Raw genomic sequence first — 10969 nt, 5'->3', positions numbered from 1 at the left:
AGTGTGAGATGGCTTGAGAGCACAGAATAGAATGAGGGGGCTATTTAACGCAGTGTAGCGAGCAGAGGCCACCGGGGGCCTAGAAAGATCTGTAGCTGTGATGCCATTGGTGCGGCGGGAGTCTCAATAGGATCAGATACACTTGTGGCTATGGATAGCTGGCAATCTCCCTAGAGAGAGGTGATTGGGTTGTGTTGATGCAGTTAAGATCAGTCTACAAATTTGTGCAAAAAGAGTGCATCTGTGCTTTGTGACTAAACTATGTTAACCTGATCCTAAGTGCTTGATTAATTATTTCCGTGGGTAAGAAAAGGGTGTCATGGCAAAACAAGTGTATAATTCAAACGTGCGACAGATGTTATGTGCATGGTCTGGACATACAAAGGAAAGGCGTGCATTAAAAAAGTGAGGGTTGACTTTGAACATTTGTGTTCATGCTCATGAAAACAATGTAAACCTTTGTCATGAAAACTTCTCAGAAAAATAGTTATCTCTTTATATAAACCACGGTGCCATAAAAACAAAGTGCCAAGAATTAGTGCAATGTGAAAACGTGACACAATAGTGTTCAAAAGTGCAATTTGTTCTGTAATCCGACTAACTTACTAAGAGCATCTTTAACAGCCGTGTCAAACTAGCGCCGCGCCGTAAAATTTCCCATTTTAGCACGCACGCAACCGGTATAGTGGCCCCAGCGGGCGCGCAAAAATCGCGTGCGCGGTATATCTAGTTCAACGCGCGGGCCGAAACTGCATCGCGCGCCGCTTATTTGCTGCGCCCGCTCCCGCGCGCTGTACTCTCGCGCGCTCGCTCGCAACTCACCCCTCCCCCCTCTCCAGCCGCGGCGCCGTCGCCGCCCGCGCCATCCGGCGACCGTTCCGGCGCTTCCCCGGCCTATCCCCACGCCGCGGCGGCTTCCTCCGCCCCCTCTAGTCACCGCCGCCCTTCGCGCGCGTTCGTCCTCCGACGAACAGCGCCCGGGCGCTCGCTGCCGCTCGACGCCCGCAAGGTGTTCGACAAAACGCCTGCAAGGTATGTATTACTCAAACTTCATGAATTTGGTGCATGTTGATTGTAGTTTTTATAGCATAGTATTGAACATTGTAGATGAGTTCGTCGTATGATTCTTCCGAAGAAGAATTTGATATGGAAGAGGAGGAGGATCTTACAATGATCCTAGCTATGCACATCAATAAAAACCGAAGCATGGTGGTTCGGTTATGGGTCGGCAAAATTTTTGGAGGGATAGGATTGATGCCCGTAACAGATTGAAGAGGCACTATTTCATGGAGAATCCCACATACCCGGAGTCGTACTTTCGTCGCCGGTTTAGGATGAGCACCGAGTTGTTCAGGCGCATTGCAGAGAAACTAGCGAGCCATGACCGATTTTTTTCAGCAAAGGAGGAATGCTGCCATAGAGCTCGGGCACAGCACCTTTCATAAGGTGACAGCCGCTTTGCGTATGTTGGCATACGGTATCCCGACTGATTTAGTTGATGATCACTTGGCTATGGGTGAGAGCCAAGCCATCATGTGTGTCAAGCGCTTCGCAGTCGGAATTGTGCAAGTATTTGGCCAGGAGTATTTGAGATCTCCCAATGCTGAAGAGCCACAAGGCTATTGGAGATGAACAAAGCCCACGGCTTTGCTGGTATGCTTGGCTCAATAGATTGTATGCATTGGAGTTGGAAGAATTGTCCAAAAGCATGGCATGTGTAATTCCACGACCAAAAAAAGGGTTCCATTATAATCCTTGAAGCGGTGGCCGATCAAGAGACTTGGATTTGGCACGCATTCTTTGGAATGTCTGGATCTTTGAATGACATCAATGTTGTCAACCGGTCACCACTGATGAGTAAGATTGCAAATGGTGATTTGCCACCGGTGCAATTTGTAGCAAATGGTCGTACATACAACTATGGCTATTATCTAGCGGATGGCATCTATCCAAAGTGGCAAACCTTTGTGAAGCCGTTGAAAAAGCCGGAAGGTAAGAAAAATCTTGATTTCCACAATGCTCAGGCGATGGCTAGAAAAGATGTGAAGAGAGCTTTTGGGATTTTGCAAGCCCAATTTGCTATTGTGAGAGGACCGACTAGATTTTGGGATCAGAAAATGCTTTGGTACATCATGCACGTTTGTGTGATCATGCATAACATGATCATCGAGAATGGGCGTGGCCAAGATGTAGACTACTCTCAGTATGAGCTCTTGGGACATCCCGTGCGAGTGCGACGGAGGGCTGAAAGGGTGGCCTGTTTTGTTGCCTTCTATCATGCCATTCGACGTCCCGCAGCGCATAATGATCTTCAGAAGGATCTCATTGAGGAGTGATGGGCATAGAATGGACGACAAAGAGCATCATGATTTGTGCATTCGATATTGTATTGTTGAACTATTTGTTCTGTTTATTGCACTATTTGTTGTATTGCACGATAAACTGTTTGTTTGAGTTGTAACAATGAAATTAAACTATTTATTTCGATTTATTTTTGTTTGTTTTTTATCTTTTTGCTTCTGTTTTGGAATGCATATGTTGTTTGTATGAGAGTCGCGCGCGCTGCATTTTGGCGTACTGTTGGAGCTGCGCACGCATTGCATTTTAGCACGGCTGCTGGAGCCAGCGCTGCACGCCGCGCCAAATCAGACGATGGACGCGCGGCAAAGTAGTTTTTAGCATGCGACGCGTTCGGCGGCTGTTGGAGATGCTCTAATACACTAAAAGCGTTGTTGGAGATGCTCTAATACACTAAAAGCCAAATTCTACTACCACACACTCTTTGGATATCTCATCATTTTTCTATGTTTGAAAAAGAATACGATTTTAACCTCATAAACAAGTAGCCAAATGGCAAAATACAAGATAATGATCAATTAACAAGGATTGTTCTTTTAGGCAGACACAACCCTTATTACAGAGGAAAAAGAAACAGGTGGTCTAGCACCATAACTTTGTCCCTTTCGTTCATTAGCTAAAGATGGCAAATCAAATCCCCCTAAATTCATGTATTTTACTCCCTCCGTCCATAATGTAAAAGATGTTTTTTTTTTTGACACTACACTAGAGTCAAAAAACATCTTACATTATGGGACAGAAGGAGTAGTTGCAAAGCTTCCAAACAGCCTACGGCAACAACAAACATGAGATGTTTATCTCATGGTTTCTGTATTCCTGTATTTCCCAATTTGTTTGTTGCAAACTGGACCCAAATCTATGTACTCCAGCATATATGTGCAACTGTTGTCCCACCAGCTACAAAATGTTTTAAATGAACTTTCACTTGCCACGGTGCGTATACCACTTGGAAGAAGTCAAGGAGAGATCCAAAAAAAAAAATGTCTGCTTGCACTCTTGGTGGCCAGAAGGAACGATTTACATAAACCCAGAAAGGGGCAACAATTTACATATGCTTGTGAATATATGCTCTATTTCCTATGTATGTAAATGGCTCTATCGAAGATCAGCTGGCTTTTGAAGATACCACTGCAACAATTTCAGCTCTAGCCTTCTCTAGGGCATCTGGTAAGTTCTCTGGCTTCCGACCGCCAGCCTGAGCAAAGTTCGGTTTGCCGCCACCACCTCCACCGCAAAGTTTCGCTATTCCACCCACAAACTTGCCCGCTTGCACTCCCAATTTCACGACTCCAGGACTGAAGGCAGCGACCAGGCTCACCTTACCGTCTCCTGGACTTGAACCTAAAATCACCGCGGCTGGGTCTTGGAGGGTTCCCACGAGATGCTCGGCTGCGCTTTTCAGCGCATCAGCATCCACGTCCCCCATGTTCTCAACTAGGATCCTACACAACACAGATTTTTTGGAGAGGTTGCAAATGTGAGGTGATGGTTTAATAATAAATAGCACAAAATACTGTATACTTTTGTGAAGGCCAGATAAACAGTACAGTAAGTAGGGTGCATACGAGTGGCAACAGTTGCAGCAATTACCTGACATTATGAGGTTCAACGAGTACAGCTTTACTTGCCAGGGATGCTGCTTTAAGCACTGCGATTTTGCTGTGTAGAGATGATGCTTCATTTCTCGCTGTTCTTAGTTCTTCAAGAATTGTTTCTACTCTGCTGTTGACATCTTCTGCTTTGACCTGAAAAATAAGTTAATAGTTAAAATATCATGCTCCATGAGAAATACTTGAAATGTCTATGGCAGACACAAGGAAAATTTGAATGGCACGGTCAACAGACCTCTCTCTTGCACTCTCTAATCACACTACCCACATGGGACAAGGTATTGCTTGTAACAAGCATGAAGTGTTTAGTCAAGTGATTTCTAAATAACTGTTTCTGTTTGGCACAAGCGTGTGTACAATTAAGTAGGCTTGTGCCTGCCTATTTTACATTTAAGTTTCCACAAATTTGCACATGTAACAAATGTAATATGTGCATCTGTAACAGATCAACTAGTACCTGATGTAGCATATAGGTGGGTTTCAATGCACTTCAAAAGGGAAATGCCAAATTCATTTGAACAAGTATGAAGATCATCAGATGCACAGATTTCAGCTACTCAAGTCATCGAGAAAAATATGATATGTCAGGGGAAAAGGGAAAATTCGCTACGATGAGTAGGACCATACCTTAAGCGAAGAGCATAAGTGTCGCATGTAGTTGTCCCGTGAACAAACATACTCAACAAACGCATCACCTGCAACTGCCTCGATCCTTCTGACTCCAGAAGCTATTCCCTGTTCTGAGATTATCTTGAATCCACGGATCTCCGCAGTATTACTGACATGAGTTCCACCACACAGTTCCATCGACACCCCAGGGACCTCGACAACTCTAACCTAGCAGAATTCACAAAAATTTAAACATCGCCTGCTGTGATATGACTTTGCAGAAATGTTGCTGTAATATCTTAATTTCGAATGCCATTTGTTTTGTTTTATAAATACCAACCTGTTCACCATATTTTTCTCCGAACATTGCAGTGGCACCAGCATTTTTCGCATCTTGCAATGCCATCACATTTGTCTCGAGATGTGTTGCGTCGCTAATCCATTGGTTCACCAGTGATTCAATTTCCAGTAACTCCTTTTCTGTAAGGGGCCGATGGAAACTGAAGTCAAATCGGAGGCGGTCAAAAGCCACAAGGGATCCAGCCTGTGATGTCTCTGAACCAATGACACTTTTAAGAGCGGACTGTAGTAGATGTGTAGCAGTATGATGAGCCTAGACGGGGAAACAGAAAAAAGTTAAAGAAGAAATGGAAATAGATAGGTGCTGTAGCAAAAGATGCAATCGGTAACTTCCTGGATGAGCATTTGTTAGAGGCAAACATTTTGTTTCAAGGCAACAGTAATATCATCATGTTCTAGCATATGCTGAGAAGACACTAGATAATTGAGGTCACAAAGAGCTCATTTCCTTTTACTGATATTCATGCCAGTTACCAGTAATATCTTTGCAGACAATCAGACATTTTATGTGAATGTATGCTAAGCTATCAGAGGACACCAGCAAAACGAAATAACTATCTTGAGCAATATTTGTATCTTGTTTAAAGCCAGTAAAGGCGCCTAAATGATATTTGTCTAAAGCTCACAAAATTATTACAAATGTCTAAAATGCCGGCCAGCAAAAGCACACAGATGACCCAACAATTAATTATTCATAAAATGCATGAAAACAGAAGTAAAATTTAATTATTCATAAAATTCATGAAGACGGAAGAAAGAAAAAATATTCATAGTTTTCATACCTTGGCTCCCTGCCTCAGTTTTCCATTAACTGCAGCGTCGATTTTCTTTCCAACCTCGACTGACCCCTGTTTAATTGTGCCTTTGTGAACAAAGATGTTTCCCAGGGATTTTTGGACATCTTTGATTTGTATGACTGCATTTTGTTTCCCACCTTCCTCTCCATACACATATAAGAAACCATTGTCTCCAACTTGACCACCTGATTCAGCATAGAACGGTGTTCGGTCTAATAGTATTTCCACATCAGTACCTTCTGAAACATTTTCTACTGGGTTTCCATTAATTAAAAGAGCTTTAACAACAGCTGTTGCAAAAAGGGACTCATACCCTAAAAATTCAGTATCAGGGATACTTTTGACAATCTCGGTCTCATTTCCCACAGAAAGTTTGATAACATTGTGAGCAGCCTGAGATTGTTTTCTTTGGTTTTCCATTTCAATATCAAACCCCTTCATATCAATAGTAACATCCCGTTCACTAGCTATTTCAGCTGTAATCTCAATGGGGAAACCATATGTATCATATAAAAGAAATACATCTTTTCCAGATAGGCAAGGCTTGTCCCCGCCAGCACTACCTAATGCCTCATCCAAAAGTTCATCTAATAACTTTTCACCTCTTCCCAGAGTCTGTACAAATCGCAGCTCTTCCCTTAGAAGTTCTCCAAGAATTGATTTCCGCCTTGATTCAACATCTGGATCTATCTCACTGCTAAGGCTAATTACTGTCTCAGCTAGAGAAGGTAAAAATGCACCTTCAGAGTTCTCATGCCCATCACCTCTCATACCTATCAATCTACCAGTCCGGACGACCCTTCTTATAAGCCTTCGAACAACATATCCTCTCCCAATATTCGAGGGGATGACCCCATCTGATATGAGATAAACAACTGCCCTCATGTGATCACCAATTACCTAGCAAGAGAGAAAATGCCAATGGTTATGTCCATACAACTAATTTATCATGAAACAAGTAATAGATCCAGATTGATTTACTTTAAGATTTGTCCTCATAGCATCATCAGCTTTACCGTAGGAAACTAGCGCCATGCTTGCTGCCTTTTCCATTATTGGGAAAATCAAGTCTGTCTCGTAATTGTTTGGAACCTATATAATAGACAACTGTGCAAAGTTAGATTGTAGCTAAAAAAAAATGTTATGGACCATTTGAAGGATTGCCAAGCATTACATTTTGAAGAATGCGCGCCATACGCTCAAGCCCCATTCCTGTATCAATGTTCTTTTGTTTCAATGGTTCTAGAGATCCATCATCATTTTTGTTGTATTGCATGAAGACAAGATTATAGAATTCGATAAATCGGCTATCATCATTCAAATCCTGCACACAACTATATGAACATCACTAATTTCAGTTACTGGAGAACTCCATACAGAATAGAAAATACTGAACATTTAACCATCGATGCCATAGAATCTTTACATACCGCATTCAAGGATCCTCTCTCAGGATGGAAATCATAATACATTTCAGAACATGGTCCGCAAGGTCCAGTTGCACCACTAGTCCAAAAATTATCATCCTCGCCCATCCTCTTTATCCGTTCCTTTGGTACACCAACCTGGATAGAATAAGCAGGAAGAAATTCGTTGCTATAAGCTTAACAAAATACCAAATGAAGAACATTATATCTTTCGAGTGTCATGTACCATGATACCAAACACGATCCCTACACCTCTCACATGAAAGTTTGACATTTCAAATAACTAGTGAAGAATCACAAATTCATTACACGGAATCTCTACTCTCTTTTTACTAAAACTGAGTTGTTATGGAAAACTTGCATATTTTTCTGGGGATTTTAAAGGTTTTTTGTCTACAGATATATCTCGTGAATTCTTAACCATGCACAGGGTTAAATTAATGAGAATTAGCAGTGATATGTGGTTAAATGTACTATATATTTATCACAGCAGTAACAAACAAACAAACAAACAAACAGAGAAGGTATGCAAAATTGCAGAAATATGCAGTTTTACATAACTGACCTCATTGAGCCAAATAGAGAATGCCTCGTCGTCATCTTCAAATACACTAATCCACAATCTTTCTGGGGGTAATCCATACCTAAACAAAGTTCACAAGCAAAATGAATGGCAGCACTAGCAGAACATGAAAAGGAATTGCAGGAATGCTGTTGCGTGGCACCTCATAGTATGTTCTAAAGATTCCACAGAGTCAAAGAAAAAGTCCACTTTCCTCCTCAAGTAACACAAATTTGCACAACCCCCCCCCCCTGTCTTAAACTATTGTAATTCTGTAATTCTAATAGCAGATCATTTCACACACCCTCCCCCCAGGCTGGTTTTGGAGTGATTTTTCCAACACATGCATGTTGACATCATTTTCTACAACATGGTGGGCCTGGCCGACTAATCAACACATATTGAGCGCGAAGCAGGTAGAAGATGGCATTACCATCCACATGTGATGTCAGGGAGTGAACAGTGAAGTGACCCATTATTATAAGTTCCAGGAGTTAAGTAGACCAAAAAGAAGTTCAGGAGGTTAAGTGGACCCAAAAGGTTCAGGGGACTATAACTACCCATTAAAACCCAGTGGAGTGAAGTGGATTCCTTTGCCTAGTCTGATAGTTAAAATGCAAGTAACATCATTGAGGTAATATAAGATCAGTTTAAGAACAGCTGAAGCTTGACATAATAATGTATTTGCATAGCACAAAGTGACAAAGATCACATCCGGCATAATAATGGATTTGAAACGTGTGAACAACATCTCTATGATAACAAGCGGAGACATGGCAATCTTTTCCAGATAAACAGCTTAAAGTTTACCATCATGGATATCATGATGCATGCGGAATAAAGGAATTGTTCATACTCCTTGGTTGTCAGCTCCCATGCCCATTTGATTGCGTCCTTCTTGAAGTAATCGCCAAAGCTGAAGTTCCCAAGCATCTCAAAGAAGGTTTGATGTCGGGATGTGCGTCCCACATTCTCAATGTCATTTGTCCGTATACATTTCTGGGAGGTGGTGGCACATGGTACACGCCTAGGTTCCTAAAGTAACAATACACGGACTTCATCATGTAGTAAAATCAAACAGGCACAGACTGTAATATAGTGTGTGTATCTAGGAACAACGATGAAATTCCTTCCCTGTTACTACGAGTGCAATGACTCAGAAATTGAATTGAACTGTAGACAGCACTATTGTTGTTATGGACAACAAATAACGATAAGAATTGTGCTAATGGACTGAAACATAAGGGCATCTTTGATTAGTAGGAATTTTGGAGAATTCTATTCCTTAGGAATTTTTCATGTAAAGCTTGTTTGATTTGAGGGACTGGAAACGACAAGAAATTTTCCTACCCGCTAGTTTGGATGCAAGTACAAAGCACAACCTTTTCTAAAAAAAAGTACAAAGCACAAATTTCACTGAAATTTTGCTTTGTGTCTATGACAATGTCACACACCCCATGCTCCAAGGAAATTCCTACATTTCTCATGTGGTGCAACCAAACAACTTGTATTACATATTCCTGTGATTTTAGTTCATGTAGGGTTCAATATGCCATGACATGGAATCTGTTAAGTGTTTTCTATTCCTGTTTTTTCTGGAGTACTATAAACGAAAAGTGAAAACTATCCTTGTTCGCCACATTCCCCAATTTCTCAGAAACCACTAAAACTTCGGGAATTGATGGTCTGATAATGCGGACGCACCTTGCCAAGAAATATAGGCTTGAACTGAAGCATCCCAGCTATGGTGAGGAACACGGTGGGGTCATCGGGCACGAGAGACGAGCTCGGAAGTATCTTGTGGCCACGGGCGGCGTAGAAATCAAGGAAACGCCGGCGTATCGCGTCCCCGCTCCACTCCGATGGTCTCTCTGTGCCCGCCACCGTCACCGGATTCGCTCCGGTCATTGTCGATTGGCTCGACTGACTGGCCACGGGCAGGGAACCCAAGCAGCATACCACAGGCGTCGCTGACGTCCTCCTTGCCGACGCCCCTCGACCATGTTGTCGCCGGAGCCCAAGGGAGCGCCGCGCAGGGGAGATGTGCGGGTAGATGGCTGGGAGGGAAGGAGAAGAGGCGAGGCGGCGCATTGGGAGGAGCATGAGGGCGGCGGGGTGGGAGGAGATGGCGACGCCGGCGAGGCGAGGCGGAGGGGAGGCGAGCTGAGCTCGGGGGCGAGGGAGAGGCTGTGGCTGGGCTGGCCCAAACCTTATCTCTCCTTCGGTTTTCTGTTTCACCCGGCAGATTAATGGCTGTTCTCAAAAAATAAAAAAGATCAGGACTCCTTTTTTAAGAAAAAAAATGGTGTTTCATTCATCAAGAGTTGTCATTACAATCTGATATATTTTTTGAGAAAAGTCATTACAATCTGATGATCTGCACAGCTGATCAATCTCATCTGAGCCGTGCCTCAGCTAGACGACTGTGCCAGACGATGTCTTTCCCATTTGGACAAGTGTATGAATTACAGAAATTTTGATTTCTACGTACATGCAAAAGTAGATGTTCTCAACCTGAACATAACTGTTTTTTTATTCCTCTCATCCGGGCCGTTCCTTACCTAGACGGTCGTGCAAGACGATGTCTTTCTCATCTGGGCAAGTGCATGAACTACAGAATTTTGATTTCTATATACATGCAAAAGTAGATGTTCTCAACTTGAATGTAACAGTTTTTTCAATTCCTTAACAAGTGCAGCCATCGGGGACCGACTCAAGTCACAGTGGCGTAACATATCAATGGCGACACTGCAGTCTGAGTCAAAGATAAAAGGCCATGTCCACTCCACTCTAGCGCAACGGCAATGCCCTTTGCACATGTCGTCGTTTCAGCTTCCTGGGCACTTGAACAAATATGAAGGAATCCGCAAGATGGAAGATGATGCTACCTCATTATTCCTCAAAATCATGCCCGCTCCTCTCGTTCCATCCTTCTCACAAAATGCTCAATCAATGTTTAGTTTGTTCCATCCTGACAGAGGCCGGCTCCAGTGAGTAGGGGAAGTCACTACTAGGAAAAATCGTATACATAGAATATTAGCAGTAGCGCGGGATAAAAACGCACGCTGGTGCTAATTAGCAAGAACGCGGTATTTAAAAGCGCGCTACAGATACAGTTATAGCAGTAGCGCGCCCGAGTACAAAAGCGCTACTATTAAAATTCTCACGGTGTAGCCGATAGGCTACACATAGTAGTAGCGATCTACGTGGAACCGCGCTACCGCTGCTTGTTTTGTAGCAGCGCAT

General features: G+C 42.9%; 1 protein-coding gene across 1 annotated transcript; it reads right to left on the bottom strand.

Annotated features, from left to right (window-relative positions):
• Positions 1 to 3323: 3323 nt before the first annotated feature.
• On the bottom strand, positions 3324 to 9930 carry LOC119328690 (alanine--tRNA ligase, chloroplastic/mitochondrial-like). The gene is made up of 11 exons (XM_037601668.1): positions 9428 to 9930; positions 8580 to 8758; positions 7727 to 7805; positions 7165 to 7299; positions 6909 to 7058; positions 6716 to 6826; positions 5720 to 6634; positions 4918 to 5190; positions 4596 to 4805; positions 3949 to 4103; positions 3324 to 3800 (listed from the first exon to the last, which is right to left on the bottom strand). Exons 1-11 carry the CDS (start codon positions 9824 to 9826, stop codon positions 3464 to 3466), a joined length of 2943 nt encoding a protein of 980 aa, XP_037457565.1. The 5' UTR covers positions 9827 to 9930; the 3' UTR covers positions 3324 to 3463.
• Between the last annotated feature and the right edge of the window lie 1039 nt (positions 9931 to 10969).

This window comes from Triticum dicoccoides, chromosome 7A (assembly GCF_002162155.2).
Source record: "Triticum dicoccoides isolate Atlit2015 ecotype Zavitan chromosome 7A, WEW_v2.0, whole genome shotgun sequence".
NCBI classification, from domain to species: domain Eukaryota; kingdom Viridiplantae; phylum Streptophyta; class Magnoliopsida; order Poales; family Poaceae; genus Triticum; species Triticum dicoccoides.
Note: the sequence above shows the minus strand (reverse complement) of the source record. Positions and strands in the feature narration are given on the sequence as shown.